At 38.3% G+C, this 22,937-nt stretch overlaps 1 protein-coding gene across 9 annotated transcripts in view; it reads left to right on the forward strand.

The window, feature by feature from the left end:
* DYNC1I1 (dynein cytoplasmic 1 intermediate chain 1) overlaps window positions 1-22,937 on the forward strand; it is a 231,435-nt gene that overhangs the window by 183,394 nt on the left and 25,104 nt on the right. For all 9 annotated transcript variants that reach the window (XM_088150610.1, XM_088150611.1, XM_088150613.1 and 6 more), the window contains 3 exons: window positions 3,242-3,375; window positions 4,467-4,611; window positions 20,768-20,908. In XM_088150610.1, the coding sequence (XP_088006736.1) occupies window positions 3,242-3,375; window positions 4,467-4,611; window positions 20,768-20,908 (420 nt within the window). The remainder of the gene's footprint in view (window positions 1-3,241; window positions 3,376-4,466; window positions 4,612-20,767; window positions 20,909-22,937) is intronic.

The following is a 22,937-nucleotide window of genomic DNA, read 5'->3' on the forward strand; positions in this document are numbered from 1 at the left end:
ATCAAAACATACAAATCATTGAATGAGATTATAAACTACAATAATTCTATCTGTATTTCTAAAAGTCTGTTCTGATTTGGAAATCCTGAAAAATTAAAGTATAAACTTTAAATATAGACACATTTGGGATATTGTACAAATCCATGTGTTAAATTATAATTAGAAATTTCTAATCTGAATTTCATTCTGTATCAGATATACTTTTAAGGTATGAAGTTATTCTAGACAGTGAAACAGTCCCACAACTTGGTTAGCTATTCTTCCAATGTGGAGATCACATGAGTTTTCCAGTGAAAAGAATATATTTATTATTTATTAAATCTGTCCCCCACCCATCTCCCCCCAATGGGGGACTGGGCAGCTCACAACACATTAAAACAATAAATAAATATACAGTTAAAACCTATAACCATACACATTCACAAAAATAAAAGGGAAAAAAATAGGTGCTTGCTTAGATACCACAATTGGGACTGGCAACTCTGTCACTAAGCAACACGGTTGTTAAGCAAGGCATCATGTGAATGCAACGGACTTACCTCACTTCCGCTGTGGTTGTTAAGCGAATCACCCGCGGTTGACCGTGACTTGCGATTTTGCTGCTGGCTTCTCCATTGACTCTGCTTGTTGGAAGCTGGCTTGAAGTGCACAAATGGCGATTATGTGACTGCAGGACACTGTAACAGTTGTAAACACCCACTGGTTGCAAAATGCCCGAATTTCAAACACATGACCATGGGGATGCTGAGACAGTCATAAGTGTGAGGACTGGTTATAAAACTTTTTCAGTGCTGTTGTAACTTTGAATGGTCACTAAACAGGGCAGTCATTAAGCAAGGACTTTGTGTAATATCTTTGCAGCAATTAGCATGCAGAAAGCTAATTCAGTATACTTTGAGGAAATACATGTTTTAATAAAGTTTAATAAAAGTATCGCAGAATGAAAGGGAATTCAGTTTTTAAAATTTATTTTGTTTTGGTATAAATCATTTTCCAGAATTGTTGTGCTTTATAACATTGCTACTAGATATGAATGAGCCAACCTGCTTATTACTGTTTCCAGCAATTTTTAGAAAATGAATTATCCATTTTAGCAATCAGAACTGGAGTAATATACCAATGATAAAACATCTTATATAAATTTTCTCTAAGTATAATATTTGGGATAAATTTAATATTCCTCTTGCATTAAAATTCCCATTGATGCATATCTGTTACTATATCTAAACTCTGCATCCATTTAAACATACAGCTTTGACTTTTTCCATTTCTGAGTCTTACTTCACCAGTGGTTTATGAATAAGACCCAGTAATTGTTTCAAGTTATGAGTTATAAGATTTTCAAATTCAGTCAAGCGCCTCAAAAGTTCCCCTTTGTTTCTCCTTTTGACTTTCCATCCATGCCATTTTTGGCTAGTGCTTCTTTAAATTTTTGAAACTGGATCTCCTGATAGCTTGTCTGCATATACAACTATGCTCCAATTTCTCTTTATGTAGTGTCTGGAATCCCAAGATAACATAGTCACTCCCAAAATTCCAGTGCTTTTACCTCTTCAACCAGCTTTTCCTTATTGGTTAGGATTGGGTTTAGGAGAGTGCCTTTTTCATCCTTCTGGAAAACTAACCAATCAGAAAGGCCGTTAAGGAATTTTGGGGAGTTTCTTTCGTTGACCAAGTTGGTCGTTCAACAGATACCCGTATAATTAAAGTTTCCCTTATTACTGTGTTTCTCCTTCCACCAAATTCTGTAATCTAGTCCAGGAGGGAATTATCCAGATTTTCTGCCTGGCTTGGTGGTATACACCCAGTAACATCCTTTTTCCCTGCAGTCTCTTGTAGTCGTATTTCATTCATTCATTCATTCATTCATTCATTCATTCATTCATTCATTCATTCATTCATTCTTTCTATATAGCTGCCCATCTCAGACCAGTGACTCTGGGTGGCTAACAACAATAAAAACAGTCAACACTTAAAACAGTACAAAAAATATAAATATAAATACCGCTAAATGCTAAATGCTAAATGCTCTGAACTGGACTTTCATACTCAAATTCCTGGATCTCAGTACATGAATATACTTCCTTTACATATAATGCTACTCCTTTTCAGTTGTTTGTTTCCTTGAAATGAATTGTACCCTTCAGTTTTTGCATTCTGCTCATGAATTTTGTTCCACCAAATTTCAATAATGCCTAGTAAATCATATTTGCCTTCATTAAGACTTCTAGTTCTTCCAATTTTTCCTCATTCTGTGTGCATTTATACAGAGATACTAAAATCCTTGGGTCATGTAACTTGGCTTATTCCTTCTTGTATTTATGTTATTGAGTGCCTCCACCTCTTGCATGTCCCTCCAAGTCCCATTCTCCGTACTTGGTGTTGCACAATTTTCTGGGCTCCCTTGTCATGGCATTTGGCCTAGCTTAAAGTCCTTCAGATCAGGTTTACAAGGCAACTTTGAAACACATTCTTCCCAATTCTTATGAGGTACACCCTATATCTTGCCAGAAATATCTCAGAAATGTGTCCCATTATCAAAGAATCCAAGCCGCTTCTGTTGCACTATTTGTTTGCTTCCAGTATTCTCTCTCTTCCTGGGCCATGTCCTTCAGCAGGAAAGAGTGGAGAAAACACTGCCTAAATCTACAACTCCTTCACCCTCCTGTCCAGCACTTCATAATCATTTGTAGTTCCTCAAAGCTGTGTTTGATGGTCTCATTTATCTAAGAAAAATTCTGGACAGCTCTTAATAAAGTTTAGAATGAAGATTATTATACAAGCAACATAGTTTCAGAGTGAGACTTAAATAAGTCCCTTAAATAAGGGTGCAACTTACTTTGTAATTAGTATCACTCTACTGGAGGAAGATTTTTGTAGGTAGAAGGAAGAAAACCATGATCTAGAAAACCATGATCCCCAGAACCATAGAGAATCCACTCCATTTTTCCCACCACTAAACTAATCAGTATAATCTACTGATCAGTAGGAAACAAATAGCATTAGTAGTAGGAAACCTGTGATCTGCAGAGAATTTCTGGAAGTAAAGAGAAAGTCTTATTGCTTCCTTTCATCTAGGCTTCCCAGTGATACTGTTTAAGATTATTAGGTTGTCATAGCAGGAAATCAGGGATGGGCAGGTGGATTGTTGGGGCTGGAGAAGTCTCATTACTTCCCTCTCTTTTCCCACCCTTACTCAAGAAACAACCAGCTGAAAAGAAATGTTTCTAATCTATTTTAGGAGAGTATGGAGCTAGTATATAATAAATCCAAGCCAGTGGCAGTTACTGGAATGGCTTTCCCAACTGGAGATGTTAATAACTTTGTAGTTGGAAGTGAAGAGGGCACCGTCTACACAGCTTGTCGTCATGGAAGGTACTTTTCCCCCCTTTCTTTTGCTATACCGGTTGGCTTACGACACTTCTGTAGACTACAATGTTGTAAAAGGACTGAGATCATGCAGGAGATCTTCCAGTGCTTAATGCCTTCAGACAACTTTTAATAATTCTGATTTTACCTGGAGCAGTGACTCTGTGTGAGTCCACAAATGTTTATGTCATAATAAATTGTTTGTCTTTAAAGTGCTATAAAACTGTTCATTGTTCTTGCTGAATATATACTTATGTCCATAATTGCTGTTTTTGTGGGGAAGGGAAATACACCACATCTGGATAAGATGACCAGTGACTGCATATATATCAGAATAACTTATATGCTGCTTTTCAGAACAAAGCCTCCAAAGATGACTAGCAAAAGATAAAGCAGATTTTAAAATACTTTTTAAAAAAGAGAGTGGATTGTTGACAGCATGTTCTTTAAAGTGTATATTTAATGTAATGTGCAGCTTAACCTTTAGGTCAGCTACATAAATGAAATCTGTTCATGAATAGTTCCTGTTTTAGAACTTACCTGACCCTTACAATCATCAGCTGTTTTTTCATCACAAAAAGTTTGCTATTCAGGACGTCCTATACATTTTATTAAGTAGCTGCAGACTAATATTATTTATAGAAACTTCAGCAGTGCAATAAGATGGTTGTTCTGTACTTAAAATGATATAAATGTATAGCTACTATAGATAACTGTCCAAACCATGGGGTACATTATGGTTTTTTCATTCAGATTGAAAAAGCCACAGCATGCTATTCAAAAAAAGGAGTTAAGTGCTTTCACTCATGAATCTCAGCCACAACTTACACTAGAATCATTTAAGCCATTGTTAGTTTGCTGTGGTCATCTTCTTACCAAGAACTGGTGATCTTAATCTTGCTGATTTTGAAAAAGGAATGCTGATATCACAGCATTTTCAATGAAGTTAGCACGTGCGTGTGCATGTGTGTATGTGTGTGTGTGTGTGTATGTGTGTATATATATATTCATTCATTCATTCATTCATTCATTCATTCATTCATTCATTCTTTCTACTGTTGAATATTTCCTAAATGCGCATCTTTTTTTTTCTACAGTAAAGCAGGTATTGGAGAAGTTTTTGAAGGTCACCAGGGCCCAGTGACAGGAATCAATTGCCACATGGCAGTGGGTCCAATTGATTTCTCTCATCTATTTGTCACATCATCGTTTGATTGGACTGTCAAGTTGTGGACCACAAAGGTAAGAAATAGATTGAGAAGGTTTGCTTTGGCCTCTGTCCTCTCCACCAACTGTCAGGACTAGGCGAAAAGGGATGAATGGTGTCCATGCTACAGCATTACAGCAGATATGATAATGTTTCCCCAGGGAAACTTCAGTAAAGTAACCAGAACTATTTTCCAGTAGTTTCTGGGTAAAAGTAAATGGACCCAAAAGGTCCTGTAGCTTCCCTCCTTCCTCTCTCACACATACTCACCCACCTATATAAGCATATATTTTATTTATCCATCATTCTTTCAGTCTCTCTTTTTCACAAATGCATATTACTATCTCTCCAGACCTCAGAGTTGTTGGGGTCAGAAGCAATAGTATGTTGATGCAGGCCAGAAGAGGGTACCATTTTCAGCTGCACTGAAGCTTAGGAAAAAGTTTCCATTCATATAAGGTAACTATGATGTAGAAGTAAGCATGCAGGATTGAGGAGAACGGGATGAACTCCATCCAAATCCTTCCACCCATGCTTTGCACTGTAGAGGAAACAGTTATTTTAACTGTTGTTATTTATGTAAAGATAGAGCTTGAACTTGCCTATTATATATAGTATTCGATGTTAGCAACTTATAAAGAACTTGGTTAACTCAGTATACTATCACTGGATCACTGTGGCATCCACAATGCAATTTTTTCCAAAGCTGAGAGATGGGGAGCTATGTAAGGCTATTCATTGAAATCTGGATTTAAATTCAGATTTGTTGTATTAGAAATGTAACCTACTAGTGCACATTGGTTGTTTACAGTATTTATGACATTTGTTAAATGCTTACACTTCTACAAATAGTGCTGATACAAAACTCCGCCTATTTCAAAATAGAGTAAATTTTCCATTGTTGAGCTTGAATTTTAGTATGACATTTGTCTTTACATTCTAATTTCAGAATGTTAAAAAAGGCCATAGTAATTAGTTTGTTTGGGTGAATGAATACATGAAGTTAATATAAAATTTACTACATTCTTTTGCAAGGTCAGCTGTCAGATAATCAACCTGGTTGCATACTCGTGAAAGGAAACACTGATCACTTCACATTGGATGTCAGATGTTGATTGCTGCACACAGTATTCAATATTAATTATTACTGTCAGTGTTTTATTATTATTGAATGGCAGCTCTCAGTCTAACATGGATGCTAGTCTGTATTTGTAAATTATATGGAAGTCAAATGCTCAATATAGTTATCCAGCAAATGTTTCCTGAGTATCTCCTGACCAGGGGAAAAAAATGGAAGGAAATCCCATCTGTGTGATTTTTTTCTGAATGTAAAAGTCTTGTGGAGTGATTGAGAAGATAAGGTTAGCAGCAGCTTTCCAGGGCTTTAGACTAAAGTCATTCTGAGACCTACTAGGAGATACCAAAGTGTAAACTACAAGTCTTTTCCATGCAAAGCATGTGCTCAGTCACCAAGCTCTAGCTTTTCCCCAGACATGTGATATCAAGAGAGACCCATAACATGAACTCCTCTAGCTATAGCATATTTCCAAGAACTAAAACAATGTTGTCATGGGAAAGAACATATCATGCACTCTTCCTACTTAAACTTGGATTAATTATTTAGAGGTACAGGATGAAACCATTAAAAGAGAGACTTAATGGTGGGAGAAAACTGGGAAGAGAATCAGAAGAGAAAACTTATGAAATTAACTCATTGGTAGAGTCAAAGAGAAAAAAGGAGAAAATAGCTGATAAATAATTAGCAGAGGAAACTTGGAAGACCAGTTTTCAAACATGGTTGGTATCAAAGAGGTTGCTTATATTTGTCGACATTTGTTGGCTATTTTGATTGGTTTTCTTATTCCAGAGTGTACTGGTATGAATTGTCCAAAATAAGTAAGTTGGTGTATTTTAATAGGTCCTTACAAAACATTAATTTCTAACAGAGCTGCAGTACCTCAAAGCCATAATCGTTAGGAATGTAGGGAAGTGTTTCAGTGATATATAATTCAGGAAATGACACCTTGTTCTGAAGCATATAACAACTGTAAAATGCTCTCTTTTTTTTTGACATAATTGATTTAAATTTGCCCATTTTTGTTGTTTAGGATGCAACTATGGTCTGTGAAGCCAATGTAATTTTGATCATTGAATCATGAAAGCTGAATTAAAATGCCCCCAAATCAAGATATATCCTGGTATTAGATGAGACTTCAGTGCATTAGTGCTTTGAACATGTAAACTCTTTTCTAAAGGCCACCTGTTCATTAATAGATACCAAGGATTATTAAATAATGTTAATGTGCAGCAATCTCTCTGCTGTGTATCCTGTTATCATACAAGGAGAATGATACTATTCCACATGAAGAAAAAACAGATTTGAATTTCTTAGACATTGTTTTGTCAGAGCATCCCTTTATTCTACCATGCATCAAAAGGAATATGTTTGCTCTGGGGGACTGAACAAGCCTGAACAGGATTTCAAATGCAATTTGTACTGCTTTTTTTCACCCATTAATTCTACTTCCAATGTGTGGAAAATATATATTCAAGACATGTTCCCTATAATGCATATCAGCTTTGTGTGCAATAGAATATTAATATTGGAACTCTGTTAGGAATATTTTGGGGACTATTGCATGAGCTGTACTATACTGTTAAATCATGTTATTATTCCCCTGTGTTCCGTTGTCACTTTAGTACAGTGCCCACTTCCAAGCAACATCACTGTACCTACAGCATATCTCGTGTTTTTTCATGTTTCTTCCCTTATTCCCTAGTATGAGAGAATCATTTAATTGACCTAAGCAGAAATAAATAAGAATTATCTTCTAGGTTTGGGACATAGAGACAGCAGAGAGAATAGATGGAGAAGAATGGGCCAGGATTAACTGGTTGGATGAGATGGTAATGTGGTAAAAGAGGAACTCAAAGGCAAGTAAAAAAAAAAAAGAGGCATTGAGTAATATTGCTATAAGTCATCGTTTGAGAACAGTAATATGGTTAAAATAGATGCAACATTACATCCATTGAGGCTTCTATGGTGCACAGCTATTTTTATTGCAAATAATTGCTGGTTAGGGATTGAGTAATAGTTAGAATTGTGACATCCATGGAAAAGTAGTCCTGCAATCCTGAAATGATGTTAGTCTTGAGAAGAAATTTCCATTGATGCCAATGAGGTTAGGATTAGGGTTCTTCTTGCTTGCTGCAGTCTTTCCAAGGTTCAGCTCCTGACTTAGCTGAGGATTTCTATATATCACTATGCGTTAGATAGAAAGAGGCATTTAACATCATCTCTGTTAAATGATATGAGCTCACTGAAAAATATATCATGGTCTTACAGTATTTTGTCACATAGTTCAAATAGTAACCCATTCCTCCTTAATCACAATTGCCACAACTTTCCTATTCTTTCTCCCTTTCTCAATGGATGACATAATTGGATGTCAGTATTACTGACTGATCTCTTGCTTTTCTTTGTTTCTACTTCTTTTTTTTGGGTGGTGGGGAAACTCTGGTAAAACCTAAGGGGAGAGAGATGCCTGGACTCTTAAATGTGGTTTCTTCCATGTGGTCAGGTACAGTAGGATTGGCAGGAAGTTTTCCCTTTGAGTTTTTTCTTTCCTCTTAAATTAATTTCCTCTAACTCCCACTTGCATCATCTTGGTCAATTGGTATTCCCAAAACAAGCATATGTTTGCTTTATACTCATGCATCCTTCCTCTTAATCTGTTTTTTCTCTTTGTTTCAACAAAATAATTTAAACATATGCTTATTTAGTTCTTTTATGATCTAAGTTTCATCTTAGTAGGGCACAGCATTCCTACTCAATGTAAGGCCTATACGGTTATTCATAACTTCAGCCTGCCTGCACCTACCCATCCCTTTCCCAGAATTGAGCATTGTGCTCCTATCAGAAAGTTGAATGTCTCAGAACAGCAGTTATGCCAAAATGGCATCCTGTGAGCACTCACTCCTTTAGCTTTAATCTGCAAAATTTGAGTAACTTAAAGTAATTCTAATTAGTTCAGCTGTTTTCTGCATTCTGCCACAGAATAATATGAGAAATAAAATAGATGTGCACATGATCTATCATGAATGATGTTTAAAATTATTTGTTTTAGGAGTTGATTTCTATTAAAAGTGTGGCCCTGTTGAATAAATTATACTAGCGGGTTATTTCAATAAAGCTTAAGAAAATTACAAGAAAATAAAGTTTAAGAAAATACATTATTACATTTATCGTTTTCTATTTTATATCCTGCCTTTACGTTTGATAGAGAAGAAATAGTTGTGTTTTGTACTGATTTATGTTTGTCTATTTACCTTGTTCCAGTTTAGGCTAACCATCTGGATTTTTTCATTAGAAAACATCAATCAATAAATATATTTACAGTAATTATAATAGAAATTCCCACATGCAAATGAGAAAACATGAATAAATACTTCCTCTCCTTAGTAGAATTAAATAGTACTTCACAGCAAAAGCAACTTACTTATGGTCTCATTTGCTAATGACTCATTGAAGTTCTTAATGTAGATTGTACAAATTTTTCATAACCTCCAACGCTCAGAGATGAAGCACATGGAGGCAAGGAGTAAGGGAGAAATGAGTCATAACTGATTTTGAATTTTTTTTATATAAATGCAATTTCCTCCCATTGATAATCAAACATCCAGATTTTAACTAACTGCGTAAGGCACATAAATTAGAAAAGCAAAATGGGCAGATCTTAGGGAACTGCCAGAAGTCATGATTCGGTTGGGCAATGTATAAATACAATAAATAACTAAATCTCTTGCTTTGAGCTTGAGAGGAACAATCTGGTTTCAGAGTTATGTAGAATTTTGAAACAAACTTATTCCTCTAGCAGAGTGAATATTTCAGCAAAAGAGAACATAATTTTATGTCTCTCAAACTTACTTTTAAAATGCTAATGGAAATAAGGACATTTTCAGGTTTTTTTCTAGTGTTTAATTACTTAAATTTATTACAGTCTAGGATCATGGTCTCATCAGATCTGGAAGGAGACAACATGGGGTTAGATGTGTAGCTGGTTCATTGTGTGAGTATGAGGATGACTTCAGGACATAAACTAATGGCCCTGACTCTGCATTGAGGCATCTAGCCAGGATGATTTGTACTGACTTGCAATGGCTTTCATAGATACCAGCGTGGAGTCTTATCTAGTTATACTGAGGAGATGCCAGGAACTGAAATTAGATTCTTTGGCATACAAAGCATATAGTCTTCCATTGAGTACATTCCCTTAGAACATTACAAGAAGGAAACTAATTGAAGAACTTAACTGCACAACAAATTGTTGCCAGTAGGATTTTAGTGCCTCTTTTTTAAGGGATAAATTTAATTTGATTTTAAAGTTTCCTGAGAAACATCCCTGAGGTCTGGGTGTGCCACTTTCAAATGCTTTACATCTTGGGCAATCCTTTGGCTTCTGCTAAGTTCCTTGTTGGCCCTTTACTTTTTGGCTATGTGCATCATGCATAAGAAATTAAATAAATGCTGATAAATAAGGTGAAAAGTGGCATGACCCCAAGATGTGACTATCACTGCTGAGTTCATCATAGTAAACACCAAATGACAGATTTTGATGTTGCCATCCCTTTTTATTCTTTCCAGCCCAAAAGATTGTTGGAAATAAATTAACCATATAAAAATGGGTGAGATCTGGTTTGGAGCCGCAGATAAAAACATCACAGGAAAATATTCCCAGTGTACCTTCCTGGGAGAGGGAGTTGAACTGTGGCTCAGAACGCTGCTGGCTGCTCCCTTGTAAGCTCTTTCCCTTCTGGTTACGTGATTCAGAGCAAAGCATATGCAGCTTGACTTGTGTTTTTCAATACACACTTGAACACACATACACACTGGAGAGCAGTAATACTTGGTTGTAATCTGTTCCTCTGATTGCTTCCCACCTTGTTATTTTTATCAATAAAAGGCCCATACTCCTATTAGCTCCCAGGTGCAATTGAAAGTGCTGGTTGTCACCTTTAAAATCCTGCATGGATTGGCACCATGGGATCTGCAGGACCACCTCCTCCAATTAGGACTGACCTGTTGGACTCACATGTCGCAGGAGAAACTGCTGGTGACCTCCCATGCTGGTGAGGTATGGAGGAGGTGGAGGCTCATAGCAGTTCTTACTCTGTGGAACAGCCTCCTGTTAGAAATTAGATCAGCCCCTACTGTTATGGCCTTCTGAAAGTTTTTGAAATCCTAATTATTCCAGGGGGCCTATGGTGATTGTTCAGTTTGACTCATAATAGGTGTTTGTTTTATGGCTTATAAATTTATTTGTTTTAACAGTACTCTGGATATTTTATTTCAAATGTTTAATTACTGTACATTTCTGAGAGTCTGTGTGGTGAGTATATATTTGATAAATAATCCTAACTAGGTCACAATTATCATTATTCAACAAAGACAACTACAGTGACCTTAAGCCTCCTGAGTTAAAAAGTAAATTATAAGATAGACATCTTACTAGAAATTTCAGGACTGAGAACTCTCTCTGCCTTAGCATAGCTGGAAAACATTACAGTACTACATTATGCAGACCACTATAGGTTTTCTTGGGTATTTTGATTTTCTGGTCTTTGTCTTCTATCTACTTACTAAGGACAACCTTGGGAATTAGGCTCTCTTGAGTATTTTCCTAGGAAAAATTAGAAGAAAGTGAAAGAATTTCCTTTGTTAGACATATATTAAAACCTCACTGGGAAAATATGGCAAAGACATGTGTTTACTTTGCACTGAAAGCAAGCATATCTAATTTTGCATTTGCAGACAATTTATGAACTTCAAAATATACTCCTCTGAATTTTATAAGGTACTTTGTGAACCATAACATTACAAGAGCATTTGCATAATAACATTTATGGATGTACAAATGGATGTAGAACATTCATGGATGCATAAATGGATGCATAAAAATATGTTGTATTTGGGAAAATTGTCAAAAATATGTACAGTAAAATCAATTAATTTCTGTTAAGAGAAGTGTGCACAAAAGATATAGATGAATGTTTGTTGTGACCGTTAGTTTTATTTAAAATCCTCTAACTCCATGAGAAAGTGAAAATGCCCCATAATCTAAACAAGGATGATATTTACTTTTACAAATGACTTTTCAATCCTCTTTATTGTTATCAGCAATACGAGAGGGCTTAGATGCATGGCTCAGAACCCACTGAAAGCACAAGATATACTATCTATGTGTCTCCTTTTAGTTTTTTTAAAGACTTCTTTTATCCCACCTTTCTTATTTTTATAAATAACTCAAGGTGTCAAACATACCTAATACTCCTTTCTCCTCCTATGTTCCCCACAACAACAACAACCCTGTGAGGTGAGTCCAATTAAATCTCCTGTTTGCCAGTCACATGTGGACAGTAACAGTTCCCACACACTCACAATGTTTAGGCCCCAGTTGACTCACAGAGCAGTGGGTAACAGGGTATAGCAATATAGGTCTACTCATTTGAGGGGAGACTAAACGTCCTAGAGTGTTTTGTCATTACACTCAAGGCTGCCTTTTTATGGCATCATAAACTTCCTTAAATGGATCCCAGGAAAAAAGCAAAGTTCTTTTGGGGGGAGAAAAGAAACCCCAGCTAAATTTATTAGCGTACTGGCTTATATGATAACCATTCTGTCTGTTGTACAAGCTCAGCATTTTCAGTTTTGCTCAGAACTAAAGCAATGAATGAATTTTCTTCAGAGCTCAATTTTGTTGTCAAAAAGCCAAAGTGACTCAAAGGAATGGGTGGAGCTGCTTGTTCAGGCAGGATTTTTACTTTTTGCCCTTTACCTCTGGAGCCAGAGGTCTGGCTTCCGTCCAGCTGTATGAGGAGAAGATTATGGTCTTTCTCTAGGTAATTTGAAGGAGCAAAACCAAAGCAAAGTCAGGTGGTCAAAAGTTGGCATTGAGTTTTTCGACAGTGTTTCTCTTGATTTTGCTTATCTATCCCATGGTAATCATTGTATTTTTAAAAAAGACGTCTTGAGCAGTTACATGTGCAAAATAACAGATTTTTTCAAATAGGATACCTTATATGTATCTTATTGGTAGAATAATGGCTGCAAACTTGCAGAAAAATAAATGTTCAAAATAATGGAAGATACTGCTTTAGCCCTTGCAGATGGCAACTTGAGTAGAAGAAAGTGACAATCCCGAAAATTCAGAGCAGGATGTAAAAGTAAAATATAAGTAGGTGTACTCAGTCCTGATACGCTGTAGCTGTTGTATTTGCTGGTGATAATAGATTTGTGGAAATGCTTTTATAGATAAGCTGGGAATTGAGCAAAAGGTTTAACCTTCAGCAGTAATTGTAAAACCATTTATTCACAGAGAAGTCCTTCTGAAGTTAATAGGTGATCCTGCAGAGTGGTGAGTAGAGTTGGATATCTGCAGCTTATATGCCTCCAGCGCTGGCATAATTTCTGTCTCTGAGTAACACCACGTTTGGTCAGGCTGATCTGACACTTCATCAGTCGTATTCAGTTTTTAACATGTACTTGCTGTAGGGGTGTTTCTCTATGCATTTATGCATTTTCCTTAGGTTTTCTTCCTGAATTTGAATCCTCGCTATACTTAGGTTTGAAGAATCTGAGTCATGTTCCATCAAAGATGGATAAAACATAATAGAATGGGGTAAACTATAAAGAGTACAAAACAGTAATTTAAAGCATCAAAGCTCAACAGAATGAGAAAGAAAGACCGACTGGCTGTACTAGCTGTTCAGAATCAGAGCGTTCTGATTGACCGTTACACTGCAATTTTTTTCTCAACGCATTGAGTTGAGCTTCTTTAAGGATTAAATTCCTTAAAGGCGGCACTGCTGCCAAAAAGAACTGGCTCTCTGTATCACAATAAGTGTGGACTAACTTGCATGCCCTTTATTTATTTATTTATGTAAGTAATTTGAAACGCTCTCCGCTTGTCAAACTCTAGGCAGTTTACAATATCAAAACAACAAATGACAGATATAAATTAAAATATCCCACTTGCTGTCTCCTGACTGAAGAAGCTTTTAAAATCTCTTTCCAAAAGCTCTATGTGAAATAACTATTTTTACTATTTTTCTAAAGGATAGGAAGGTGGCAGCTAATCTGACCTCAGGGGATCAGCTATTTTACAGCAATGGGGCTGCCACTGAGAATGTCATTGTCTAGTCCTCAACTCCTTTGATCTTTCCAGGAACGGGTATCCACAATATTCTCTCCCAGCTAGAGGTCCCAAGCTGTAAAGGGCTTTATAGGTAATCACCAGCATCTTGAATTGGGCTGGGAAGCTAACTGGTAACCAGTGTAACTCCAGCAAAATAGGTGGTATTCTTCTGAGCTGACTCGTGCCGATCAACAGCTATATTTTGCATCAGCTGCAGCTTCTGAGTCCTCAAGGGCAGCCATATGCAAAGCAAATTATTATAGTCATGTCTTCAGCATCTCCTGGACCAAGAAACAGTGGTGAACCATCTGAAGTTGGCCAAGGTATCCATTACAACATAGCTTTTTTTTTTTTAAGATACCCGTTTTATCTCACAGTAAACCTACAGTATGAAGTAGATTGAGAAAAAGCAGTTGACTCAGACCAGTCACATCTGAACCCAGCTCTCCCTAGTCCAAGCTTAATATTGTGCTCTATAATCCACCGGTTATTTTACTTTTTTCAGAATATGAATCAAGCCCTTTCTGTTTCAGTTATTTGAATAGTAATTTTAATTATTTTTATGTTGCCAAGATAATAACAATCATACCCATGTAATCACTAGGAACTGAGCTCAACTTGAGGGAGACTTTATTTCTGAGATGTTAAGTTTTTGTTTTCTTCTTTTGTTTTTGTCCATGGGCAAAAAAAGATTACGCTAGATTATGCTTTATTTCAAAGTGGGTTACATTAGTATCAGGAGGCATTTCTTCATTTTGGTAGTTCTTTAGATTGTTAAAAGATAAACTGAAAGAAAGAGTAGGAAATACACAGCATAGTACCCAGTAACAAAAACTAGAAATAGCTTCCACATAGGATAAGCATAAACATAAGTCTTGGCTACGCATGCACAAACTTCATGCAATTGCTTGTGGATTTAGCCAGTGTTCCTCCAGGAATGGCAGTTTTTAAGGTGATCGAAGAAGGAAATTAGGAAATATATGCAGAGCAATCAAATTTAATTTAATTTGGTCCTCATCCCATCAGTATTTTTGTCCTAGCTATCCTTACATTTTGGAATACATCCTCTGGCACACCTCTCAAAAGTGAAGTATAATCCTCAGCCTTAAAGTTTAATGTATCCCTGCTATACAATTAAGGAGCTACCTGTAGACTTAATGGTTCACATTCAGATGTTCTCATGCAGCATTCCAGCCGGCCAATCAGCCATGCCTTCTAATAGGACAGTGTTTCTCAACCTTGGCAACTTAAAGATGTGTGGACTTCGATTCCCAGAATTCCCCAGCCTACAGCCTCCCCATCAGAGTTCTATTTCTTCTCCATCAACCGACACACAGTACTTGGAGGATGCTCAATCCTTGGGCATCTGTTTTGCTTGAGGTTTGATTCCCCCCCCCCCGTATGATTTTTCTCCAAAGCCATTTTTATTTTGTATTTTTGCAGGTCTTGAAATTGTCCAAAGCAGGTGAGCATTTCCTTTTTGGTTGTTGTTGCTACATTTTGGTGGCATCCTGTTGTTTCATGGCAGCTGAGTAATATTAGGAGGAGTGATTGCATTAGTAAAGTAACATTCTCAAGTGGGGCATTAAAAACCAAGAATGGTTGAAAACATCAGGTCTCACAATGCCTTTGTTTAATTATGTATTTGTAAAAAGTGTTGCTTGCCTTATAAAGAATCTCTCAGGATGATATTCCTAGAGATCAGTGATCACTGATTAGCACTGGGGACTCTTCCCAAATAAATATGCATAGACAGAGTCGTCTTTTCATTGGTTCCCTCTTATAAATTCAACTATTATGTCCTGATGTTAGAGGAAACCACAAAAGCCTAATCATTGTGATATCTTGGAACCCTTCCCTCTTGCATATAATAATTTCCACATGCAGGTAATACAGGTTTAGCATCATTAGGATATAAACCAGGGATATAAACCAAAAGCAAGCACCTTGTAACATCTTCGCAGCAAGGCTGCAATATTCTTGCTCTGAAACTGACAATAAAACCCCAGGGAAAATGGAAACAACATAAAAAATAGCTCATAATATGTGATAGAAATTCTAATTATTACAAAGATTCCTTAAATGTTGAAGATCTGAAGGGTGGGAGGGATCCAGAAGCAAAGAGTTTTTTAGATCTAAATAAAATGGCAAAAAGTGAGGAATATTCCAGGTCACCTAAAATTCTTGTTCTGGATGGATGTTAACAACAACAAAAAAGTAGTGTGAAGATGGAATAAAGATGATTTGCGTACAGTAAATGTCCATACAAGTGAAGTCTTATACAGGTAGTCCCCAGTTTAATAACAAGTTTGTTCCCAAGGTCTGTCCTTAAGTTGAATTTGTATGTAGCTGGAAGAGTATGATTGTATAATACTGTACAAGTAGTATTGTGTAATCAACTCGAACCATTTTATATTTAACTTGAATCGTGTATTTAATTTGAATTTTGCTACAGTAGGCTCCATCCTTAACTATGGGTCATCCTTAAACCGGGCAGTCTTAATCCGGGGACTGCCTGTATATACTAGACAGTAATGGTTATTTCCTATGAGTAAATATGCACAGGATTACACAGCATGTCAGATTAAATTTTGGCCAGGTACAAAACAGAAGTGTCAGGTTACACCAGAAGCTACTGGAAGAAAGACACAATGGCTGTTCCAGTTTGAAAACAAAGCTCTCCATTATTCAACTTTGTCTTTAGCATTTATCAGAATATATCAGTTCCTTGCAAGGCAAAGAACAGAAGAAAAGTTGGTACTTCTTAATATTATCAAAGCTGGACATTATTTTCAGGTAATGTACTAAGTAAAAAGCTAATACAACCTCATTTGTGCAGCACTATCTGTTAGTTGTCTGCTCAGATTTAAGAGGCATGAAATGAAATACTTAGCTTTTCACGATTTTTCTCCAGCTAAATTTTGTATTTGACAAAGATGATAAAAATAAAAAAAATCAAGCAGAGGTTTTTGTTTTTAGGGTAATCAAAGTGTTATACAATCTTGGATAAGAGCTGATTTTACCACCAGAACATTTGGAGTTGAAAATGGCAAGTCACACCCTTTCTCTTACAATGGGCGCATGGTCACCGATTCTTGTTTATCCATTCCAATTACCTCCAATGTACTTTCTACCTCTTTTCTCTCTTTTCTAGTCTGGAAAAGCTAGTGATGGACGGCCCAGAAGGATGCCTGAAATCCATCACTTTTTTCTGCCCTCTCAACCTGTTGTCTGTCTGTTTTTTTCCTGTAGCAGAGAAAGACAAAACAACCCTAGCCTTTAGATATTCTTTTGTCCTCATCCCTTCATGCTCCAGTTTATTCAGTTTCAAGAAACACAGGAGGGTAATATAGTTTGCAAAGAAAAAATGGAACAAATTCAAAAAGCAGAGGGTTTTTTTCAGCACTTCTCTTATGGCCACTCATACCTAATGGGATTAGTGTTTACCTGGCCCTAAATGAAGTGCATTGTTAAGCTTAAGAGCATCTCAACACTATAAATTCTGGAAAACACTAGTCCTTGAAAGTGTTCTCTTTTATTGAGAATTGTCAGCATACTCAACAAAGTATCAGTTTTCAGGAACTTTGGGGGGCACAGGACTGTGAAACTCGTGTAATGTACATATGTGCATGCACAATTTAGAAGAAATATAGCTGAAATCTCATTGGCAACTGCAGGTTTGTACCAGCTTGAAAACTAGCTAATTATAATCAGCTTCCCACAAAGTACTCTGGGAACTGGTTGATTTTTTGACAAGGCTGGCAATTGTTTGTTAGAAATCTCCATCATTTGACAGAACAGTTCCTGGGATCCCTTGTTGAGGAAAAATTCCACTTTAAAGTGATATAAAAATGCAGCAGCAACTCAATAAACCTAAGAACATTTATGCACGCTCTCAGAATGAATGCAAAGTGAAAACAATATGGCTCTCTGCTGAGTAAAGGAACTTTGCAAGCTAGAAATACAATTCATAAATGTATCTTAATTATTCTTTCTATGAAGTAACTTGTCTCATGAAACAAGCAAATCTGATAGATTTCATTGTAGCCTTTAAGCAGCTAAATGCTAGTTAAAACCTGTGAACATGTCCACATGATTTCCTCTAAGTAGTGAGGTTCTTAACGAATGGCGCCTCGTGGATTAAGGAAGATCATCCATGCAGATACACCACAGAGGCAGCTGGAACTTTACCCCTAGATGCAAGGTTTTTATTTTCATCTTTTGGTGTTCATACTTTCTCTGAGGTAGGCCATCAAAATAGGGGGTTTATCAAAAAATTGCTGGAAAACTTTATAGGATGAGCATGCTACCTCTGGCATACACATGCCAGCTCTCTATTGGGGAAAAGCCTAAACCGGGCCTGTTTTGTAACTTGTATCTGCGTATGCAGTACTTAAGAAATTGATCATATTAACTTCATTCTAAAACCGTCAGAATTATGTTGAATCCTGTTAAGGCCCACTCCACCTGAGAAGTTATTATTCATCTATGATCGGCTGAATAAAAGAAGCAGGATTTAACCCAAGATTTAAGTTTGTGGATAGATTATAGATGTTTATAATGCAATGCGTTCTCCTATAAAATACATAGTCTAAAAATTGGGGGGGAATACTGAGAAATGTTTCAAAATATTTCTGCTCTGTGAAGACTTTCTTCATGGGCTCGGTCTCCATCAAGATTTTATAGCATCAGCATTTAGCAATTCTAAGAATCACCTGATGAGTTGCTGCCTTTTGGGAAGAAAACTGAAAATCAACAATGCAAGTGAAATGAACTTTTGTTGAAGAAACTAAGAGGTTCTGTTTCCCTTCAGTTTTATTTCATGGTGGCACAAAAGTGAAGAAAGTGATAATCAAGTATCATGTAGTCTATTCTTTTCTAGCAATTCTTCTATTTTACTGTCTTTAATGCTGTTACTCAGATAGGGGAAAAAAAGCAATGGGAAAATTATGGGAATGACAAATGGGAAAAAAACCCCTTCTAAAACCTATGAATGGGCCAGGGCATTTGCGCAGTAGAAGTTTCATGCAGAAGCACTCTTGAGAAAAGGACTATTTTAGAGAACAGCTTTCAACAGAGCTTCTAGATGTGTTGGACAATACTTCCCATAACTTCCCTGCCAATATTGATGGGAATTCCAGTCTAATATCTGTAGAAGGCACTGGACTGGGAAAAACTAGTCTTTTCATCTTGAGAAGGTGAATCTGAACATCTGGATATCCTCTGATAATGTCTCTGAAATTAATTATTCTGGTAGAGATAGTGAATGCAATTAACTAAGGGACCTAAGCACATCAGGAGTGAATCCACACAAGGAATGAGAAAAATTGCATTCAGTCATTGGAGTCGTAAATGTGTACTAGTCCATAGCTAGATATCTTAAGATGTCTGGTGTGTCTAGATAGTCTATAGAATTGAATTCCAATAAGGTTAATTGTCCACCAAGATGCAGAACTAATGTACATCCTGAATAATTCCTGGATCATGCTGAGAACGTTTGGCCATCCAGATGTGAAACTACAGCTTCTTGCATCTTGCACTACTGGCCATATGTAATAGAAATGGAAATTATAGCTTGTTGATATCTGGAAGGCAACAGGTATCCATCCCATAGCTGCCCTAAAACATTTCTGATGCTAATATATGAACACCATTAACAACTACTGAACAACTGGCCATACTTAAAAAGGTTCTATCACGGGTCTGGATTTTTTACGCATGATCAATTCCATCTTGTAAAATATTGTTAAATCCTCTAAAAGTTTAATACTGAAACTTTCCAAGTATATTTGTGTTTGCACAGGCATGCATATTCATGTACGTACACAGACATGTACAAATATATACCCATTCATATGCATACATGTAAAAATCCTGCTGTTTAGACTTCTGCGGTAGATAATGAGAGTATTTAATTTCTTTATTATTTCTGGAATTTTCATTATCATTTAAATGTTATTTTACATTAACTGATTGGGAATTAGGCAAAGCCATTATTCAGAAATGGGACTAAGGAGAGGCAAGTAAGTATAATGAATAATTCATGACACCCAATTATATGTTACAGTTCCCATGTACTTTTAAAACTTGTCTTATCCGCCTGTCTGTTGTGAAATGAAATGATGCGTAAACTCATAAAAGTCAAGCGGCAGCACAACACTCCTGGCAGCTGCACGCTCTGAACTTTGCCACCTCTTTTCTGAAATGAGAATCTCGAGCACGAAGTTTGGGGGTGGGTGAGATTTGTCAGCCCATCTAGCTTCTGCAGGCCAGCTTGCTCGTACAGAAAGAGAAAAAGCGGAGCGAACAAAAGAAAGGCATGGAATTAACGCGATGCGTTTCGATTAGACAGTTCCATTAGCATAGAGCGATGCCAGAGAGTAGGGGAGAACGGCGTTTAGGGGACCGAGTTCAACCGTTAATTTGGCAGAGCTGGGGAGGAGGGGGAGGAGGGGGGAGGAAAAATTGGAGGAGTGCTTGAGGAACCGCTGCATTTGCGCAAGGAGCACTAGGTGGCAGTCTTCGTCTTCGCTTGCAGAGCGAGCGCCTCTCCGGAGACCTCTGGGCCTGCGTGTGTGTTCGTGTGTGTGTATGTGTGTGTGAAAAAGAGGGCGAGAGAGTCTCTGACGAGCCGGCGAAGTCGATCCCATCGCACAAGCTGCAGGCGGCGTCCCCCGCTCCCCCCGCGCCGTGGCAGCAGTAGCAGCAGCAGCAGGAGGCTTTACCTGTATGCAATGTCTGGGGCAATCGTTCCCCTCCCCAATGATTTCTCGTGCGATCCCCCCTCCGTCCCTCCCTCCGGACAGCGGCTGCCCCCGGGAGAGCGCCGCCGCAGCCCCGCCTTCTGCGTCCTCGGACCTTTCATCTGCGGAAAGTTTTATGACACTTGGTTGAATGTGCAAAGTTTTTAATTAGACTCTCCAGACAGCCCGAGGCGGCAGTAGCGCCACGAAGTCTTCCTGCCCTTCCCTTCTGCTTTTTTTTCCCCCTCTTGCAGCACAACAAGCCGCTCTACTCCTTTGAAGACAATGCCGACTATGTCTACGACGTCATGTGGTCCCCCGTGCATCCCGCGCTCTTCGCCTGCGTCGACGGGATGGGCCGATTGGATCTCTGGAACCTGAATAATGACACCGAGGTGAGGCGGGGAGGGGATCGGGGCCTGGGTGAGGAGGGGGCTGGCGGCTTCCTTGCCTGCTCTTTTTTTTAGGCTGCTTTTGCAAAGAGGAAACCAGGGAGGAGAAGGGGGCTGCGTTGCCCTCCTGAAGCCAAGCCTCCCCGTCTCTTCTGCTGCGTGTTCATTTGAGGAGAAAGCGGGCTTCTCCCCGCTCCTCGCCTGTTCCACGGCCCTCCTCAAACCTGCCCCTAGGAGAGTCCCACGCCCTCCTAGGCTTCCAGGGAGAAGCCCCAGCCGTCTTCCTCCTCCGTGGCAGGCTCGTTCGGTGACCTCTGGATGCACGTGTCCAAGCTAAGCACCCCTTCACCCCTCATTCCTTTTTATTTCTCTCTGGCAAATCGAGGAGCCTGCGAATCGAACCAGAAAGCCATCGAAAAGTCGGGGAGGAACCCCCCGGGCTGCACAGTCGCTTTTGCTGATTTGTGGAAAAACATTGCCACCGATACTCGATGATTATCACCACACGAGGCCCGGTGCGCCACGTGAAGGCAGCTGTCCTCTTCTGCAGAGGGGCTGGCGTCTAATGGGCGACGGTGCCTACTCCTCCCACTCGGCTCTGCCCGATTCCTTTAGGGTAACTTCCTGTCTCTGGTGGGCTACGTCTCCCCTCATCCCCAGCCAGGAAGGTCATGCTGGCTCAGGATGATGGGGGTTGCAGACTGGCATCTAGAGCCCCACTTACATCTATTTGTAGATGGCAACAAAAAGGTGCTTTGCATTTTGGGGATACGTGAATAATTGGTTTTGTAATACCAGTTTCCCCCCTTTTTAAAACATGCTTCTATATGATATGGAGGTAGAATTTTTCCTTCCCACTTGGTGGGGTCTGCAAGTTTCATATGCATGTGTAACTAGCACACTTTACTGTGGTCAAATAGCTCAGGAATGGGTTCTTGCTTTTTTTTACCCAGAAACAAAGAGGAGGAGGCTTGGACATGTTGATGTGCTGTTACTTATTTGTGATTTGTTAAATGCACAGTGCATTCTGACATTTCCTTTAATATTTTTCCACTTTACTGCAGAAGCTTATACAGGATAATGGAGAAAAAAGGAACACAGTTTGCTCTCAAGTTCTTTGCATGCAGAACTTGATGTTTATACAACACATTAAGCTATAACAGTTTGTTTGCTTTTAGCTTAATACTGTGGGTGAACTCAGCCATTTTGGTTTGTAAACCATGGCTTAACATGTCATGATAACCCAGCCAAGTGTAGTATTCAGTAAACCAGCCCTGCTTAACCAGGGCGCTCTTCGTATGGATAGAGCATCTCCTGGAATTCTCAGCACTGGGAATGGAAGTCTGGCTATTTGAAGATGGTCCATTTGGGGAAGATTGCTGTGCATCACGGTTAAACAAACCATCGTTTTGTGCAGTGGATGAATTCAATCTAAGACTGCATTCTGGGATGTATTTCTGAGTGGCCATGCATAACAATACACTGTAAAGTACATTTCCCTGAAAAAAGCTCCACAAAATATTTTTGTTCAGAACAAACACATGTGGCCATGGCCTACATGGTTTCAGTCCTTTCCTCACTGGGCTGGGAGCAAGCCCAGTAATTCAGTGGGCTTTAAAGCTTACTAAACCGGCACAAGATTGGGTTTAAAGATGATTTAGTCAAGGTGCATTTATGAGATCAAATCTTGTTAAAATCTCCGGAATTTATATTGGCCGTCATTTTAAGTATATGTACTCCTTGACTCTAATTATTTACTCAGTGTTTAGCCCACTGAATTCAGCAGGCCATCCTGCTGGGTACAGATGTGTATATATGCAGCCCTGTATGAATGTTGGTTGTTACCACTTCTCTGGTGGTCTTTTGTACTGCAGAATTGAGCAGCAGTCCTGATACTGGATAATTTTACTGTGGCTTTATGAACCCAACTATTGTGATTTGTAAACTATGGTTTATGGCATAGCACGTTACATGAACCCAGCCACTCTGGTCCATTTAGTAAACTAGGATCAACCGTGATTTAGTGCCATGT

The sequence above is a fragment of the Python bivittatus genome, unplaced genomic scaffold (assembly GCF_059951505.1).
Source record: "Python bivittatus isolate LINGU-HERP-01145 unplaced genomic scaffold, Pbiv_v1 ctg000610_np1212, whole genome shotgun sequence".
Lineage (NCBI taxonomy): Eukaryota > Metazoa > Chordata > Lepidosauria > Squamata > Pythonidae > Python > Python bivittatus.